This window comes from Leptodactylus fuscus, chromosome 1 (assembly GCF_031893055.1).
Source record: "Leptodactylus fuscus isolate aLepFus1 chromosome 1, aLepFus1.hap2, whole genome shotgun sequence".
NCBI classification, from domain to species: domain Eukaryota; kingdom Metazoa; phylum Chordata; class Amphibia; order Anura; family Leptodactylidae; genus Leptodactylus; species Leptodactylus fuscus.
The window spans coordinates 277,809,552-277,830,048 of NC_134265.1; the positions used below are offsets into that span (position 1 = coordinate 277,809,552).

General features: G+C 41.7%; 1 protein-coding gene across 5 annotated transcripts in view; it reads right to left on the reverse strand.

The window, feature by feature from the left end:
* INPP4B (inositol polyphosphate-4-phosphatase type II B) overlaps positions 1-20,497 on the reverse strand; it is a 469,700-nt gene that overhangs the window by 54,694 nt on the left and 394,509 nt on the right. For all 5 annotated transcript variants that reach the window (XM_075288123.1, XM_075288124.1, XM_075288134.1 and 2 more), the window contains 3 exons: positions 18,420-18,558; positions 4,988-5,160; positions 2,037-2,160 (listed from right to left, as the gene is read on the reverse strand). In XM_075288123.1, the coding sequence (XP_075144224.1) occupies positions 2,037-2,160; positions 4,988-5,160; positions 18,420-18,558 (436 nt within the window). The remainder of the gene's footprint in view (positions 1-2,036; positions 2,161-4,987; positions 5,161-18,419; positions 18,559-20,497) is intronic.

Below are 20,497 nucleotides of genomic sequence, written 5' to 3' on the forward strand. Positions count from 1 at the left end.
CTACCAATTTTAATCTGATGGCGGTAATATTTTATGGCATCTATTCCCTTTCAACACTTGTTGGCTGAAAGTTTGCTTGGCCAACTGCTATTTCTTCTCACTTTCCCATACACCTACTGTCCATATTGGGTTTAGCCAAACATGTATGTTTTTCAATGGAGAGTGTAGAGCAAACCACTGCCGAACACCTCTGGTGGTGGTTTATTTCTAAGGAGAACAAAAGGATTATGTGGTAAAATTTCACCAGCTTGATCCTTCTTTCCTCTGGCATCATCTATCGGAAAAGAGGCAAGAGGCCCTTAGGGTAAGTTCACATGGGGATTTTTGGTCAGGATGTTGAGGCCGTTTCCGCCTCAAAATCCTGACCAACAACACGGCTGCTTAGGTCTTTTTTCCGGTGTGTGAGAGTGCGCGGCTGGATGCCAGTGCAGTGCACTGGCTTTCAGTTGCAGCTACCTGTTTTTTGATCCGGAACCTGTTCCAGACCAAAAAACCCAGTCTGAACTTACCTTTACTTGCCTTCTAGTGGCTAAACCAGGCAAGGATAAACCAGATAAGACTTTCCCCTCCTCTCTCTAAGGTCCACACAGACTGGTTCTTTGGAACTTATTACATGTTTTTATACATCAGATCATCATCAAACGAAATCTTCACTGAAGAATTTATAACATTTACAGTAAAATTTATAATTTGCAGCATTTCACTGTTAAAAATAGCATAAGGTACAATATATCCTCTACATTGTGTGAGTTACAGGATATTCTACTACTGAGCAGTCTGCAGCCGGGGTAAAACAGTATATAGAAACATGCAGGTAACACTTGAAAAAGTTCTCAATATGAGCGGTATGGTCTAGGCTCCAATAAATTGTTCCACGATTTGTAGATGTTGGTTCGGGTGTCTTGCACAGGTGAAAACTGGTGATCCAGAAGACATGGCCACACAAAAGAGCTCATATGCTTACAGATTTTAGGCTGAGGCCTCACATTGCAGAAACACAGCTTTTTCTTTTGCAGATTTTACTGCGTTTTTTTGAGCCAAAGAATGGCTACAAAAGGTATGGGAAATAAATAGGAAGTTCTTATACTTCTACTTTCTGCTCAATCCACTCCTGGCTTTGGCTCAAAAAACCGCAACAAAATCTGCAAAAAAACAATGTAATGTGGGGTCTCACCCTAAAGCCGGGGCCCCACGGGTTAATGAATAGTCACAACGTTTTACAGTAACTGGAAAGTGGATGGGATTCTTGCAAATCCAATGCCCACTTCGTGGTAAAAACTGCGGCGTCAACACACTGCGATTTCCAAAACCAGTGCGATTTTGGAAATCGCAGCGTGTCAATTATATCTACGGAAATGCTGTCGGTTTCCCCATAGATATAATTGTAACAGAAAGTCCACTGAGGAAAACTCAGCAAACTTTCTGTTTGAAGCACTGCGGGAAGAACTGTGATGCATTCCTGACAAATATCTCAACCAGACTGACTACTAATATACATCAAAAAATGAAGAAGAGTTTCAAATACTCAGAATCTGCACTTACACGAAGAAGTGATCTGTGTGTTATCATCGTCATATACTGTAAAAATATGACTGTAAAAAGTTCCTTGTGTTTAACACATAATACCTTGGAAATCGCTCATGTTGGCCAAAAGTGTTTTTGGATTTGCTGGAGAATATTTTTTTCTGTCAATGTTCATTACTGCAGAATCAAAACAAGTAAATGGAAATCTGCCAAGCCATTACTAGTTGGTGCCAAAGCAAACAAAAGGGTGATTGTGGTAGATCTACAACCTGAGGCTCTAGATAATGTAGTCTTGTAAATTATCAAAAAAGATTTCAGGTACAATAGAAATAAAACACATATGCATAACAAAGACAAGCTTTCTATCAAACTGAATGCAGAGATGGCAATTGTCCAACAAATATCTAATGTGAAACCTATTCTGAATGACAAAAAGCATCTTTGTCAGAGAACACATGGTGACATGTTCATGTGCCTGTATACAACGGGATAATCGTGGGAGTAATACTTACTGTATGTGCTCAGGAGACCTTCATATTGCACAAGTAACCCCACCGTGTGAAGTTGTTGTAGAAAGCCCTGATTGTGTAAACTTGAATGCAGCTTAATAATAAATCCACAGATCAATCCTGAAAGCTAAAAAGAAATATAGAAATTAGGTTCAATGTCAGCTTATGATTTATCTGGTCAGATGTAAAAAGGGAACCTAGCCATTTGCAATAGGAAGTAAGTACCATATATACTCGAGTATAAGCCGAGGCCCCTAATTTTACCACAAAAAACTGGGAAAGCTTATTGACTCGAGTATAAGCCGAGGGGGGGGGGGGGGAATGCAGCAGCTACTGGAAAATGTCAAAAATTAAAATGGTCAGAGTTTTTGGGTGCAGTAGTTGCTGGGTGCTGGGGAAGGGGTGTTTTGGTTGTCTGTCTGCCCCTTCCCTGAGCTCGAGGACTGTTTTTTTCCCCCCACTTGGAACTCAGCCTAGCAGAGAATAGGGTATCTGCAGTGCTCCTATTAACTCCTTCCTGACGGAACAGGAGCACTGCAGATACCCTATATTCAGTAGACTGGGCACTTTCAGACACAGGGATACCTAGTGTGTATGTGTTTCACAGTCATTTTCTACTTTTAGGGGGAGTTCACACGGAGTAACGTGCCGCGTGATGTGGCACGTATACGTCGCGTGAGATTTTGCGGAAGCGTGGATCGTAAATGCCGCGTTATTTTGCGGCCGTAATTTTGCGTGTCACAGCCTCTTCAGACTGCTGATTGGCAGGGGTGCTGGGAGTCCGTCCCCCGCTTATCTGATATTGATGAACTATACGGCCCGCAAAGTCTCACATGGCGTATACGTGCCATATAACGTGGCACGTTACTCCGTGTGAACTCCCCCTTATATGTAATCTAGGGAAAGGAGTGATTTAGAACTGTTATTTATTTTATTTTATTATATATTTTTTTTTAAAGCTGCTTTTTTTTTTTCTTTCACTATTTTATGGGAGAGTCTATACATTATTATTGCGGCTGGTCATTGACCCCCCCCCCCCCCCCAAAAAAAAAAAAAAAAAAAAAATAAATTTTTTTTTTTTTGCTTGACTCGAGTATAAGCCGAGGGGGGCTTTTTTAGCACAAAAACTGTGCTGAAAAATTCAGCTTATACTCAAGTATATACAGTAGATGGGTTTGTCCATTCTAAATGTATCTCTTTATTTTGGAAGAAGAGGAGTACTCTAGGAGTAGGAGAATTCTAGTTTTTATCTATGTTATATTCCTTACCCAGTAAAACATGATGAATTGCCTTTAACAAAGCAAACTATTATACTGTTGGAGGTACACTTAAATAATCTTCTGGGAATTAAATATTGATGACATATAGTTGAGATAGTTCATCAATATTAGATAAGCGGGGGACGGACTCCCAGCACCCCTGCCAATCAGCAGTCTGAAGAGGCTGTGACACCCAGATGAGTTCTGCTTCCTCTTCCCAGGCTGTCACTGAGATCGGGCCATACAGTGTACAATGCTGTGCTTGGCAGTCATCGAAGGAAGAAACACTTGTCTCAGCACTGTGGTCTCTTCAAAAAGCTGATCACCCACCAATCTGGTAATGAAGATCTATTCTAAGGATTGGTCAATATTAAACCCTTGGAAAGGGAGTCTGTCAAGTCAAAATATCCCCCACACTAATAACAGTGCCATGTGGGGACATTTAATAACATACTTTTGTGGGCACAAACCAATGTAGAAATGCAGAGTTAATCACCTTTTTATGGATATTCAAAATCAATCTGCAAGTGCCCTAAGGGCGGGCCTACAGACACAAGTGCACTGGCACTCCTTTAAACATTGTTGCGTCTCATCATCCCTGTATTGGAGACTGATATTTTCAGTTTTTGACTGTGTCACAAGTGTCTATAGACAAATCAGTCCCCATCCTCAATGCAGCAGCAGGCTGATCTGCAAATCCATAAAAAGAGGTTTTTGGAGCATTATGGGAAGTCTTGTGCACCAGAATTGAAATCTATGCAGCCAGGGACTGCAAGTATAGTGCATACCAGTTTTATGGCATGAAGTATAGTAGATTTGTTGGGTTGAAGGGTCCATACCCAGGTCCACCTTGATATCTGCCCTGCCTTGCCCACTATATTTTTACATGGAAAGCAAGTTGGAAAAAGTGGCATTTTTTTTCGTGCCAACGTCCATGAGCCAAAAACATGACACTACCCCCACCCCCCACCTCTTTACATTCTGTCTGGACCTATTGTCAGTAATCCCGCTAAAATGAACCTGAAGTGGCTGCATGCAGGGAACAGAATAAACTCTTCTGCATAACAAATGACCTGACGATAAAGTAAGGTTAAGATTTATTTATATGTCAAATTATCATCACAATTTACTATTTCCTGATTGCTTTCAATGGTAAATGTAGGAAATAATTTATCATTGATCCCGATATATGGTGTAACCACACACCCCAAAAAACATACTGATAGCTTCAGTGGCTTCCAAAGAATAAACTGGTTCTTATGCATCTCTGATACGGGGTACATTAGATTGTGAGTCCTATTAGGGACTGCTACTGATGCAAGTGTTGATCTTAGTACAGCGCTGTTAAATATGTGGGTGATATGAAAGCGACATGAAACAAAGAAATGCATTTTTGCTGTTAACAATTCTGCACAGAACAAATAACCTGCATGGTACAATAAAGGGGAGGGAAAACATGACAAATAATATAATAATTGATATGATTTATTTAGTGCTTGTTTTCTTTTGTGTTAGAAATGCATAGAAGAGTCTGTATAGGGATTTGTGTGCCCCGCTGTCCCTTGGAATAGCGTGAATTTGCTTCTTTCTCAGTACCGTCTAATAAGCTGTTATAGTGATTGCCGGATTGTCTGGTTCACAGCCTAATGAATGGGTGTCTGAACACACAGCCAGTATTCTCAAGTGTGAACTTACTGCTTGGCTGAAAACCACGTCTCTTCTGAAGGTGAGGCGCAAGCATTGGGGCAAACCGCATGCCAGTTCTTGAAGAACAACAAAAGTCATTGATGTCTTTGCCTTCTCCACTACTTCAGCTACACAGTCTTTTAGTGTAATTATCAGAGGGTAGAGCTGTTCATACCAGTCTTCTGCATGATAGAAAAAAGAAGAGTGATCAAAGTAAACAGAAAGAGAACATCATGAAAAGAGTCACTCTGCTGCCATGCTGAGAAAACACTGAATACATAAAAATATTATGCAAACTTGCACTCAAAAGATAGACATCACATCAGATGAATTTGTTAGATGCTGCAATGACTTACTGACAGCCACGCTCACCATTGAATATTAAGAGAATTAGAAAGTGCCAGCTGTTCACCAACTTGCTTTTCTAGTTGTAAAGAAGTGAACATCAGAAATGGGCCATGAATGAAGCAGAATACAAGAATTTGTGCTAATTTGTGCTCCTTTTAGAATATTGGGGATTAATGTTGATCCGTACCCCGTATGTATGAGAATACAGTATTTATTAGGGAGGGCTAGAGTAAAATACAAAGCATGTCTAGGTCAATGTATAAACCTCTTTACATACACATATCCATGTCTTCTCTTCACCACTCAACTTTAATATTACTTATTGACTGCTGCAGCATACTATCGAGACAGCGTAGCCCACTTCCACTGTCTGCATATCAAATCAAATCAAATCAAAAAAGCTTTATTGGCACGTCCGAATAGGTATTTGGCATTGCCAAAGCTAGTAAAGTGGGGGGGGGGGGGTTTGGGTTCGGGTGGGTGAGTGGTGGGTATGGGGGGTTTGGGTTATAACAGTCCATGGAGTTTCATCATCCTCTTCGTTGGTGACCGCTATATGGGGAGGTGGGGCTGGAGGTGGGGGTGGGGTGGATAAATATAACAGTCCATGGAGTCTCATCTTCCTCTTAGATGGTGATCGCTATATGGGGAGGTGGGGGTGGGGTGGGTGTATTGGGATAAATATAATAGTCCATGGAGTCTCATCTTCCTCTTGTTTGGTGACAGCTGGACACGTATTGGGCAGCAATCTCCACAGTGGCCTCTTCTTCTCCCAGTAGGATGTAGAGTTTCCTCTTCTCATCTGCAGATATGAAGTCTGGGATGTGGGCAGAGAGTCTTTGGTAATAGACAGCCCTCACAGCTGAGTATTTGGTGCAGTGTAGCAGGAAGTGGGTCTCGTCTTCTAGGGCCCCCTGGTCACAGTGCTGGCACAGTCTGTTCTCCCGTGGCTTGTACGTCTGCCTGTATCGTCCCGTCTCTATCTCCAGGTTGTGGGCGCTCAGTCTGTACCGGCTCAGGGTCTGCCTGTGCTTGGGGTGGCGTATTCTCTCCAGGTAGGTGGCCATGGTGTAGTCCCTTTGTAGGGATTGGTACACGGTGAGTTTCTTGGAGTTATTTATTTCGTTTCTCCATTCTTCAATGTACCGTATTCTTCAATGTATCAAACTCTTTCAAAGTGAATGAGCATGGATGTTACACAAATATTGTAGTAATATCTTTTAACAAAAAACACTGAAAGTCAAGTTAAGCAGAGCACCTGTCCACATGATAGGTATGGCATTGCCGGCAGGGAGTAAAGAAGCTACTGTACTTCTGTCTGCTGCTCTACAGAGGATAAGGCTACATGCATACACTATTAAAATAGATATTAAAAACAGATTTAAAGCTATGTTCACATCTGCATTTGGGTTTATGTTCGGGGGTCCACTTGGGCCCCCCCGAAACGTAAACCGAATTCGCATAAAAAAACAGTTACTCACAGAAACCCGCGTACCCCTAGACTATAAAGAGGTCCGCATGGCTTCCGTTCGGTTTCCTCCTGAAAAGGGCGAAAAATGCAGAGAGGGGAATGGAATCCCCATACAGAGTAGAAGTGCTGATGTGAGTTGAGCCAAAACTGTCAGTTTTTAATATCTGCTTTCCACAAGTTTGCATCAGTTTGTCATCCATTTCTAACTATCATTAAAAAAAAAAAAAAAAAAAAAAAAAGAGATGAACTTTTCCTTTAATAAACCCAACCCACTCATCTGTTTAAAAGGCCATCAAACATATACAAATCCATTTTGACAAATGTTAAAAGTGGACCCATTTGATTGTATTGGTCCATTAGTCCATAAAAATGAACAAAAATAGGAAATGTTCTATTTACTCCCTTTGTCAGGATGTCTATTCCACATCCATTTTTCACTTGTGTGTGCAAGGGACTTAACACACAAAATTATGAAAATAAATATCAAAATTCAAAATATCAAAATTCATCATTACATCATTTTTAACAGCTTGTAAAGGCCAACATTATGATTTTTCATTATCTAGATATTATGATATCTAATGGTAGGGCGTTACTTCCATACTTTTTGAAATAGTGGTATAATCCAAGCAATGTGTTATTTTCTAGTGGGATGGGTCAGCAAAAGTAATGGTGTGGTTGATGGATACTCAATAAAATATTCGCATATTGCCACTACCCCATGTAACATTATTATTTTGTATTCATTTCACTTGGAGACATTGCAGACTCATGGTCATTGGTGGCAAATCTTATATTAACACTGAATCATTTCATACTGTAGTAATAATGATTTACCGTTTAAGAAAGAAAAAACACATAAAAAATTGTGCATTAATGAAATGTATAATAACAATTAATTTTCCAAATGGGATCAGTATTGTAATAAATTATGAATACCATTTTCTTTTTATCTTTTCAATACTTTGTAATGTAACACTTTGCTAGTACAGAACATACAAGCCCCCAAGCGCATCAAAGCTGAAATTTTCTGCCAGATGTCTTCAAAGTCAACATACAAACAATCCATAGAAAGATATTCCTGCCTCAATGTTAGGGGTCAGAAGGCTTATTCCCCCCTCATGTAGGAGTGGAAGTTCTGCTGATCTAAATTAATATGTACTAATAGCTTTATCCAAGTCGTCACCGATTCCTTGTGGTATCTAAGCAACAGACATTTCCAGACCATGCTTAACAAATCACTCCCTAATAAGTACAATGATAGCCCATCTATGTTCCCAATGGCATAGTCCAATAACATGCTATGTTTCTTGACATGTCCAATCTGGTCCTTACCAAATTCCATACACCCGAACAATAAACTGACATGTACAGGCACCCACAATCCAATTTTTTTACCCACCATTTTATGATAACATTGCTTGCTATGACCTGACTTGTCCCTAAAGGCTCTGATCAGAAATAACTTCACTTCGATGAGAATTTATTGCTAAAACTGAGCTGACGAATTCTCATCTGTTATCTTCAGGAGGAGATAAAACTCTGTAAATTGGTTTCTAAATAATATCATAAAATCCCAACAGATGTAATTAAGTGACCGAAACCTGTGAGCCTTGGTATAGCCGCAATTATATTTCTGGAAGGAAGATGAACATTTCTCTCTGCTCTAATCCTTGCTGGGATGTTCAGGTTTCTTCCCGAGATCAGACACAAGATCTCTTACTGTGCGCGATGCTCTATCAAAACTTTTATTAAGTATTTTTTTTACCATTACCACCGAAATGTCACTGCTCACTAAATGTTAAGGCTAATAACTAAATGATGCAATGCATATATGCATATTAACTGGTTTTATGAAGAAAGTTTTAAAGGGAACCCGACACCTCGAAAAGGCTGGGTAATCTGTAGGCGGCATGATAGAGTAGGAGATGAGCAGATTGATGTGTATTTGATGGGAAGAAATTCCTTATATCTTGACATTTGTTTCTCTGTTGTTTCTATACTTAGGAGTAATTGAGTCCAATGGGCGGTCCTAATAGAGATTACCACCTATCACTGTACGCACAGTCACTGTTAGGACCGCCCACTGGACTCAAGTACTCCATCTAAATACAGATACAACAAAAAAAAAATTGGACAAATGTTAAAGAGGACCTTTCATAATTTGGGGCATATGCGGTTTTATATACTGCTAGAAAGCCGACTACTGTAGCTCTTCATCGTCAGAAGGGCGTTTCTGACAGTCAGTCAGGAGCGCTCTTACTCACAGCAGAGCCTATAGTGCAGTACTGTGAGAGCGGGTAGGAACGCCTCCCTCCCCTCCTGATAGTACTCGTCCATAGACCAGTACTGAGGGACGCGTTCATCCCCGCTCACACAGTACACCGCTATAGGCACTGCTGTGAAGAAGGGCGTTCCTGACTGACTGTCAGAAATGCCCTTCTGATGGTGAAGAGCTACAGTACCGGCACCGATAGCTCTTCCCTTGGGGCACAGATTGGGAAAGCAACAGTGTGCTGAATTCAGCGCATTGTCGGCTTTCTAGTGGTGTATAAAACCGCATGTGCCCCAAGTGATGAAAGGTCCTCTTTAAGTTATACTTTATCTTTTCCCACAAAGCTATACATCACTCTGCTCAGCTCTTCCGGCTGTATAACAAGCTGCCTGCAGATTACAAACCATTTTCATGGTGAAAGGTTACATATAGGAACCTGCTGGTGTTGTAAAACCATAGCATGTCTATTCCTGAGGGTTGGGGGGATATCGTCTCTCCATAGGGAGAGAACCATCATTTAGGTGTGTGGAGTCTTATTAAACCATGAGCTTACCAACCCTGTCTAAGCCTCTCACCTCTGCCAGGTCAGTCCTCTCTGCGCCAAGCTGATGAGATGCAACACATCAAAACAGCTGTCCTTGGCTGAGAGACTGTACCTGATATAATCCCAACATCATTGCAAACAAAGGCCTCTGAGAAGGTCGACATGATGTTAAAGGGAGCGCCCTCTATTGGTTTGCTGGACTGAGACTCTGTCTTCCTAATTACATCATGGAAGATAGACTTGCACATTCTCAGTGAGCGCCTTCTATTGGTGTGCATTCTTGAGGCACTGACTTGCTAATTACATCATGGAAGTCAAATTTGCATATTCTTCCCTTATTCCTGAGGGTGCATTCACACGATGTAACGTGGCATTGATTCTGACACGATAACTTGTGTCAGAGTCAGCGCTGCAAAACAGAATCCCATTGATTTCATTAAAAAGCCTCCCATTGATTTCAATTTGTTACACGCGGTAAACGGAACCCATTGCAGTCAATGGGATTCTGTTTTGCAGCGCTGACTCTGACACGAGTTATTGTGTCAGAATCAACGCTGCGTTACATCGTGTGAATGCCCCCTGACACTGTATTGGTGTATTTGTCCAATTGACATTAGTTAAAAATGTAACCAAGGAAAGACAGATTTTTTTTTTACATGCAGTATTGCAATGCAGATTTTTAGCACTAATGGCCCAAAGGAAAAAAAAATGGCTTGCCCAGGATAAAACAAAACAAAACAAAATTAAATAAAGAAAACTAAAATCAGGGATAAAGTTCTGTAACTGTACAGATGAACCGGTAAACCCTGCAGCTCAGGAGCCTTGTGCTGTACAGGCATCACCACTGAGAATATTGACTGGCTGCAGCACTCATGGCCACATGCGTGGCATCAACACTTCAAGACAAGGCTACCAAGACAGGCGAGGACACCGATGGTTGGTGGCAGTGTGAGCTACTGTAGGAAAATAGAGGATGACATTAAACAAACCTCATCTACATCTGCAAATTGAGTCCACAGTGCAAAAAGTCACTGTGTGTTTGAAGTAATGCAATATCTAAAAGCAGAGGGCCTGCAGATAAACCTGCTGAAGAGTCAGAGCAATAGCCAACCAATTTTGAGTGTTTTTTCCTGTGGCCGCTTGAGAACATACAGCAGAATTTCTATGACTGAAATCCTATAGCTAGTTCATCCTCAGGGGTGTAACAGTAGCAGTTGCTACCAGTCCCTGAACCCTAAGGGGGCCCCAAAAGGTCCTAATGACACATAAAATACACCACTCAGGGGCGTAACTTCCGTGGTAGCAACAGCCGCTACCGCTGCGTTTTTTTCTTTTTTCTTAATAGACTTTTACCAGCCTGTAACGAGCCCTATTTACTTACCGATCCTGGCTGGACCGGGTTTGGTAAGCGACACCGCGGGCCCCGCAAAGACTATCATTATACTCAGGGGTCTTTGCAGACCCGAGTATAATGATCGGAGGCCAGAGAGAGGTAAGAAACATAAAAAACACTGTTACTTACCTCTCCGTGATCCGGGCAGGCTTCAGGCCTAGTTGTCTGACGTCTCTGACGTCGCATGAACCCGGCCTGCGTCCCGGTCATGTGACGTCATTGAAGAAGGACGACAGCGGAGGACTGCAGCAGAAACAGGGGACAGGTAAATAACAGTGTTTTCTAATGTTTTTATTCCCCCTGGGTCTCCGATTATTATACTCTGGGGTCTGAAAAGACCCCAGAGTATAATAATTGTTTATGGATGTCCACAGTGGAGCATAATACTGAGTGCAGGGGTGACTATTGGACATAATACTGTGTACTGGGGCCAGTATGGGGACATAATAGTGTGTGCAGGGGCCACTGAGGGACATAATACTGTGTGCAGGGGCCACTAAGGGACATAATACTGAGTGCAGGGGCGACTATTGGACATAATACTGTGTACTGGGGCCAGTATGGGGACATAATACTGTGTGCAGGGGCCACTAGGGGCATAATAGGGCAGAAATGTGGAAGAGGCGGTCGGTCGAGGTCTTCGGCGTCGGTTGGGGGCCCCATGTCAAAAGTTCGCCACAGAGGGGCCACATGGTAGCTCAGTGGTTAGCACAGCAGCCTTACAGCACTGGAGTCATGGTGTTCAAATCCCACCAAGGGCAAAAAACCATCTGCAAGGAGTTTGTAAGTTCTCCCCGTGTTTGCATGGATTTCCATCCCATATTCCAAAGACATACTGATAGGGAAAAATGTACATTGTGAGCTCTATGTGGGGCTCACAATCTACAAAAAAAAAAAAAAAAGTTCACCATGGGGCCCCACCATTCCTAGTTATGCCACTGATACCACTATTCTAAGTGATACAAGGTAGGCCCAGGGGCCCCATTACAGATTTTACATTGGGGTCCATGAGCTTAAAGTTACACCTCTGCTCATCCCGTATGGCTCGGTCTTACTCCTTAGTAAGATTAATTCTTTTACAACTTTGTCTTTTTCAGATGAAACGGATGGCAGTAAAGCGGTGCCATTATATAAAGCATCAATAGGTGGCACTGGCCTACAAGTCACACACTCCGCCGCTGCTCTCTGCTCTCATCAAGCTCTATGTGTTTTGGTTTTCTCACATTTGAATGCACTGAAGTGAAGTCACTGATAAAGGGATTATGGAAATAAAAGCTGTGTATCCTATCCTTAATAATGATCCAACATGCTGGTATATCCCCGAAATAATTATATATAGCTCATGGACATCAACGTGACATACAATAGTAAAGTAACACTCTAGAAATGTAGCAAGCTATGTATAGCTATGATGTCACTCATCTTTACTGCTTATAGTATCTGCAGAAATATTGTCATCCGCTGCATGAAAGAGAAAGCTTGGATCTATTTATTCACCCTGACCTTGGCCTAGACCACTCGTGGATCTCCACACTCCACTGCATGTAATTTACTTGTCGTCAAAAAGGAACCATGAAGATATATTGGTGTCCTATATTTTTCCTAACCAAAGAAATGCTGTATACATGTCCTTCTGACACGGAGGCCAAGGTTTAATTGATATAGAGAAGAGTAATAACTTAAAATATTATCAACCAAGTACAAAAAAATATGAACCAGAGCAACATTTATTGACAAAAATACTTTGTGTTTTAGCCACTTTTACATGCCAGTATTCTGGGCAATATTTTGCATCAGTATTCATCAACCAAAATCAAGAGTTGATCCAAAACACAGAAGAAGTGAGAATATTTCCATTATAGGTTTTTATGTTCTACTCCTGGATTTGGATAATACGTTTATAGCCAGGCCTATAACATGAGCTTATCAACTACAGCACCACACATTGTATACTGGCTCAGTGCTATTCATGTCATAGGGAATAAGCTTCAGCACAGCCATGGGACCAAGGGAAGTGACATCACTGGTCTGGGAAGACATGGGGCTCACCTAAGCGCGCCAAGCTCTTCAGGCCTGCCTATCAGTGGGGGTTCAACATTTCACACTGTACTAATATAATATTAATTGCCCATCCTAAGGATAGGACATCAATATTACACGCACCATGCTACGAGCCACAGCCAAAAAGTACTGCAGGAAAAACCACCACAGAAACGCATCACAGTTTTCCAGCAGAGCTTTTCACAGAAAGAAAACAGAGTTTTCCTCTGTGGACTTTCTGGTTCATTTCTAACTACATGATAACGGACAGCATTTCCGTAAGTATAATTCACATGCTGCAATTTACAAAAACACAATGCATCTCCGCTGCAGCTTTTTTTCTGCAAAGTGTGGATAGGATTAGCCAGAATCCCATCCACTCTGTAGGCATTGTAAAACGCTGTGGTTTTTGTCACAGCATTTCCGCCACGGCATAATCGAGGAGCTTATGCTACGCAGGGCCTCAGCGCTTAAAGGCTTATACCATAATTGACACTTGCCACCTTTCCACAGAACAGATGATAAGCATGTGATCACCATGGGTCTAACTACTGAGATCCCAACAATCTCATGTCCAACATTTGAATTGAGTGATGGTCAAACTTGCCAGAATTTGAAACTCATTATCGGAGGTTCCCAGAGTAGTATTTTCTGCTGGTCAAGTGCACAGATCTTATTGTACATTTTATACATGTTAGGGGTATGTGACAATAAAATTGGCTATACAAATAAGATAGCTGTCAGCTGACATTCTAAGACCTATATTTTAATCTTTCAGCTGGTGTTACCTTAGGTAAACTGATTATTGACACCATTCTGTGAAATCCTGCATTTTTCACTCTTTCCTTGGCTTCTGTATTGAGAACTGCTCCTGCCTCTCACTGAGTAACTGTGTATGGAGTATGGGCTTGGCATACAGGGCTGTGTAAAATGGTGGGGGTGGGGTGGGGTGGGAGAATCACTTCACAAAGTTATACCTCAGACATTATAAAACGTACAAACTTTTGGTCATATGATAGAGCAGATTCTCTTCTTTCATGTGACAATAAGGTGGCAGTGTATCTATATTCGTTCTAGAGATATGACTTGTTGAAAACACAGTCGTGATTAGGATATTTCTATCATACAGTGTTGGCCAAAAGTATTGGCACCCCTGCAATTATGTCAGATAATGCTAATTTTCTTCCAGAAAATGATTGCAATCACAAATTCTTTGGTATTATTATCTTAATTTAATTTGTCTTCAATGGAAAACCACAAAAAGAATTGTCAAAAAGCCAAATTGGATATAATTCCACACCAAACATAAAAAAGGGGGTGGACAAAAGTATTAGCACTATTTGAAAAATCATGGGATGCTTCTCTAATTTGTTTAATTAACAGCACCTGTTACTTACCTGAGGCACCTAACAGGTGGTGGCAATAACTAAATCACACTTGCAGCCAGTTGAAATGGATTAAAGTTGACTCAACCTCTGTCCTGTGTCCTTGTGTGTACCACATTGAGCATGGAGAAAAGAAAGAAGACCAAAGAACTGTCTGAGGACTTGAGAAGCAAAATTGTGAGGAAGCATGAGCAATCTCAAGGCAACAAGTCCATCTCCAAAGACCTGAAATGTTCCTGTGTCTACCGTGCGCAGTGTCATCAAAAAGTTAAAAGCCCATGGCACTGTGGCTAACCTCCCTAGATGTGGATGGAAAAGAAAAATTGACGAGAGATTTCAACGCAAGATTGTGCGAATGGTGGATAAAGAACCTCGACTAACATCCAAACAAGTTCAAGCTGCCTTGCAGTCCGAGGGTACAGCAGTGTCAACCCGTACTATCCGTCAGCGTCTGAATGAAAAGGGACTGTATGGTAGGATACCCAGGAAGACCCCACTTCTTACCCAGAGACTTAAAAAAGCCAGGCTGGAGTTTGCCAAAACTTACCTGAGAAAGCCAAAAACGTTTTGGAAGAATGTTCTCTAGTCAGATGAGACAAAAGTAGAGCTTACAGGAAAAAAAAGAGGCCTTCAAAGAAAAGAACACGGTCCCTACAGTCAAACATGGCAGAGGTTCCCTGATGTCTTGGGGTTGCTTTGCTGCCTCTGGCACTGGACTGCTTGACCGTGTGCATGGCATTATGAAGTCTGAAGACTACCAACAAATTTTGCAGCATAATGTAGGGCCCAGTGTGAGAAAGCTGGGTCTCCCTCAGAGGTCATGGGTCTTCCAGCAGGACAATGACCCAAAACACACTTCAAAAAGCACTAGAAAATGGTTTGAGAGAAAACACTGGAGACTTCTAAAGTGGCCAACAATGAGTCCAGACCCGACTCCCATAGAACACCTGTGGAGAGATCTCAAAATGGCAGTTTGGAGAAGCCCCCCTTCAAATCTCAGGGACCTGGAGCAGTTTGCCAAAGAAGAATGGCCTAAAATTCCAGCAGAGCATTGTAAGAAACTCATTGATGGTTACTGGAAGTGGTTGTTCGCAGTTATTTTGTCTAAAGGTTGTGCTACCAAGTATTAGGCTGAGGGTGCCAATACTTTTGTCCGGACCATTTTTGGAGTTTTGTGTAAAATGATCAATGATTTGACTTATTTTAATTCTCTTTTGTGTTTTTTAATTGCAAGCAAAATAAATGAAGATATTAATACCAAAGAGTTTGTGCTTGCAATCATTTTCTGGAAGAAACTGAGTATTATCTGACAGAATTGCAGGGGGTGCCAATACTTTTTGCCAACACTGTATATATTATGCTGCTGCATATAAATATCCTAATCCCAAATGTGTTCTCCAGAAATAATGTCATATGAGAATTTTCTCTTTCATATGTCCTAGATATAACAGTTTGAAGTGACCCTCCCCTATCCTCATCTTTTCTACATATTACACAGCCCCAGGCCTGTCCTCCATACACAGTAACATTTAGTGGGAGGCAGGAACAGCTCTCTACTATTGCCAGATGGCTTAAAGGGATTCTACCATTAAACTACCTTTTTTTCTAATGACCACGTCGGAATAGCCTTAAGAAAGGCTATTCGTCTCCTACCTTTAGACGTGGTCTCCGCCGTTCCGTTCCGTAGAAAAACCGTTTTTAACCGGTATGCAAATGAGCTCTCTGCAGCAATGAGGGCGGGCCCCAGCGCTGAAACACCGATGAGCGCGTCCCCATTGCTGCCCAGAGCTCTTTCCTGCGCCGACTCCTTCTTCTGCAGCAACTCCGCCTCTTCTGGCTTCTCTTGCTCTTGTAGTTCTATACAGGAGCATAGAGAGGCCACCCCAAAATGGCCGCCGGCCAACTCCTGTATTGAACTGCAAGAGCGGCTACCCCAAAATGGCCGCTGGCCGGCTCCTGTATTGAAATGCAAGAGCGGCTACCCAAAAATGGCCGCCGGCCGGCTCCTGTATTGAACTGCAAGAGCGGCCATTTTTGGGTAGTCGCTCTTGCAGTTCAATACAGGAGCCGGCCGGCGGCCATTTTGGGGTGGCCTCTCTATGCTCCCGTATAGAACTACAAGAGCAAGAGAAGCCAGAAGAGGCGGAGTTGCTGCAGAAGAAGGAGGCGGCGCAGGAAAGAGCTCTCGGGCAGCAATGGGGATGTGCTCATCGGCCTTTCAGCGCTGGAGCCCGCCCTCATTGCTGCGGAGAGCTCATTTGCATACCAGTTAAAACTGGTATTTCTACGGAACGGCGCGGCGGAGACCACATCTAAAGGTAGGAGACGAATAGCCTTTCTTAAGGCTATTCCGATGTGCTAATTAGAAAAAAAAAGTAGTTTAATGGTAGAATCCCTTTAATAGTTTTGCCCCATTTGGACTAATAGTAGAGTAGACCTTAAATATGGCAGCATGTTCCCTAATTGAAACTGAAATCCTATATGCCCACCCCTTTCACCCTGCCCAAACAACTGCTGTTAGTGGATTTTCAGGACACCTCTTACATATTAGATGGATTAACCAGTCTCACCAAAGGCAGTATATATAAATATCTAGGTTTTATTCTACTTTAAAAGGAAACATCCCCTATTTGAAATGCAGCTATCCATACAGCTGATTGTTCCAAGTATGGAATCCATACGGAAACCAAGGTGACCATGTTGTTCAGGGGATTGCTGGAGAAAGTATATTTTTTCCTGCAGAGATAGGGCCAGTTCACACGGAGTTTATGGGCGCGCATTCTGGCACGTATACACGTGTCAGAATGTGAGCGCTCAAAACAGATCCCATTCATTTCAATGGGTCGTTACGGGCGTATAACACATGAAATTTTGCGCGAGCAATTTTGTTATACGCCCATAATGACCCATTGAAATGAATGGGATCTTTTTTGAGCGCGCACATTCTAACACGTGTATACGTGCCAGAATGCGCGCCCGTAAACTCTGTGTGAACTGGCCCATAAGGATCCAATAGACTCCGGCGATGAATTGCATAATCAGTTACACTTGGAAGGTAGAGGGATAACTTGAGAGGGTGCATATGGCATGCTCGCACTCAGACCCAGAACCGTAAGGGGGCCCTGGTACTAATTTTTCTTTGAGGCCTAGGAGGTTCATGTCATGCCTCCGATAGTTGGGCTGGGTCTGCCGGAGCAGAAGACAATCTTCCTTAGACGCTTCTTGATCTAGATGATATAGGGTGCATCTGAGGGGGCATCTGAACAGTGGTTGTCTTTATAGAAGAAGAAATAATGAAATGGGACAATCTCTAACATAGAAAATTACAGAAATTATTTTCATTTTTGCAATCGTTGAACCTTTTTATTGAGTTAAAGTCATAACTCTGTTTTTTCAGTCACCTAATGTTCTGTGGTAAATGCTTTTTCGTGACAAAGGATTACATTTATTTCAACATAATGGTTTGACAGAATCTTACTGGAGCAAGTGTTTATAATAAGTGCCATTGACAGATAAAAAAAAATTGTTTGAATGGTTCACTACAGGGAAAAAAAATCCAATAATTTGTAGTAAAAGTAGGTAATAAATGTAAAATAAAGCTGGTATTGACCAAATGCCTTAAGCTGTCTGTCTAAGCTGCTAAAATAAGTTGTGATAAATGAAACAATGACTAACATGGACCAGAAAATAAAGTATTGTGCTCGCTTTGGCAGCACATATACTAAAATTGGCCTCTGTGCAAGGATGACACGCAAATTCGTGAAGTATTCCTTTTTTTTTTTTTTTTTTTTTTTAAAGAAAATATAGCATCGTGCCGTATCTGCTGATCCAATTGAGCACGACCAACATATCTGACAATCCCACAATGGATAAATCCTGCAGCCACAGCTTACTGTACATTGTTGAAATGCTGGCTATAGTACAGTGCGCTACGCCTTCTTATTCTTGTAAATAGACACCTTTTATACACAAGATGGTTTCTTACCTTTTATGTGCGATGTGATGAGATCTTCATCTGAAGAGTCTGGTTTGTTATCTTTTGTGCTTTCTTCTTGTTCAAGTAGTCTGTCTATCATGGCAATAATGCAATTTAGACTCTTCCCTATGTTGGCCCACACCCTATCCTGAAAAGAACATAAGCATCACAAAAGATACACTAACACAAAACCTACACAAAAGATGATACAGCGGCATAACAGCAAATGGACATTGTAAAGAGACATTGTATAACAGGCAGCTGAGGACCAATAGGGTCATGTTAGGAAAGTAAGCGCTGAGAAGTCTGAGAAGTAAATGACTGCAGATATTTTCCATATGCCTTTTTTTATACAGATACTTTTTTTATATTTTCTGAACATATGTTAAGTAACCGAATAAAGAATCAAACATTAAACTGGCTTTTTGCATCATGTTGTTATTTTCCCTGAAGTTTTTGTGGTAAAAAAAAAAATAGGTTAAAGAGGACCTTTCACCTCCTGGGGCAAATGCGGTTTTATATACCGCTAGAAAGCTGACAGTGCACTGAATCGGCTTTCATGTTCTGTGCCCCCAGTGAAGAGTTATCGGTACCAGTACCGTAGCTCTTCACGGTCTGACGTTTCTGACACCCTTCCTCACAGCAGTGTCTATTGCGCTGTACTGTGAGAGAGGTGAGAAACGCCTCCCTTCCTAATAGTCCATAGACGAGTAAGGGGGGGAGGGGGGCGCATTCCTCACTGCTCAGCGTCATGACTGGGCGGTAAGGAATGCCCCCTCACAGTACAGCGCAATAGACACTGCTGTGAGGAAGGGTGTTCCTGACTGACTGTCAGAAAAAGCCCTTCTGACAGTGAAGCGCTACGGTACTGGGACCGATAGCTCTTTACCCGGGGAACAGATCGGGAAAGCCAACAGTGTGCTGAATTCAGCGCACTGTCAGCTTTCCAGCAGTATATGGAACTGCCTGTGCCCAAATCGGCGAAAGGTCCTCTTTAAGATACTTATGGTCCATCTTTAAGAAAGGCCATGAAAAAATAAATCCTGGACAACCCCTTTAATGGAAAGATGAGACAGAAAACATTAAAAAATAGAAAATGTAGAAATCACAATCACCAGTGGAAATAAATCATTATCATTGTCATGTTAGGGTGTGTTTTAGATAGGCCTACATATTATAGACCTCTAGGCACTCTGGTTCATTTTATGGCATGTCTATCAGGAATACTATTCTCGCCTAGAAAAAAAGCTTCCAGGGCATGATACCTCTATATGTGACATTCTATATTGTGCAATACATTTGTTTCTTCATAGTAAATACTTGAGTCTGTAATATGTCAGCAATACGAAGTGCCTACATCTACTGGATATCAAATTATTTGCTTGTAATGGATATTACAATCTTATTTTTAAGTACATAACCAAAAATAAAAGCTCTAGATAGACAGATATTAAATATAACAGAAATAAAGGCATAATTAATTCCTACAACACTGGACAATTCATTCTTCAATTAAATCAAAAATGTAAAACATTTAGGCTGTCATCAGCCTCTTCCAGAGCTATATACAGGATGGCTAGAGCAGTTGCATGACCAAGACAACCTTTTGATGCCTCTGACGCAGTGACCACAAATGTCCAGGAACACATCTCTCTGATATCCAGAGCCCAGGCTATTTTCTGTGACTGCTCTCCAGCCTCCTCCTGCTCTCGTGGCTATCAGGATTTGGCAAGACGGGTCACTCAGGGGAGCAAGGAGGGGCTGGGAAGCATTAGCCAATGCCTAAGAAGAAGCTGAGTTCCTCAAAGAGAAAGTGTCACCAGGAAATGAACTATTGTTTAAGTCATAACTTTATCTTAAACCAGTTTTTTTAAAGATTTTAAAGATTTTTTATGCTGATTTTAATTTTTGATGTGGTTATCTGGATTTTAAAATAATCCTAAAAATCTTGCAATGCCAAATCTTGCCCCTAATCCTAAAAATATGTGTGACTTTCTGTCTCATTGAGGTGAACTGTAGGGCACAGACAAACTGGTCTGGAGAGACCCTATTGACCTATATGTGAGTAGTGATGAGCGAGTAGTATT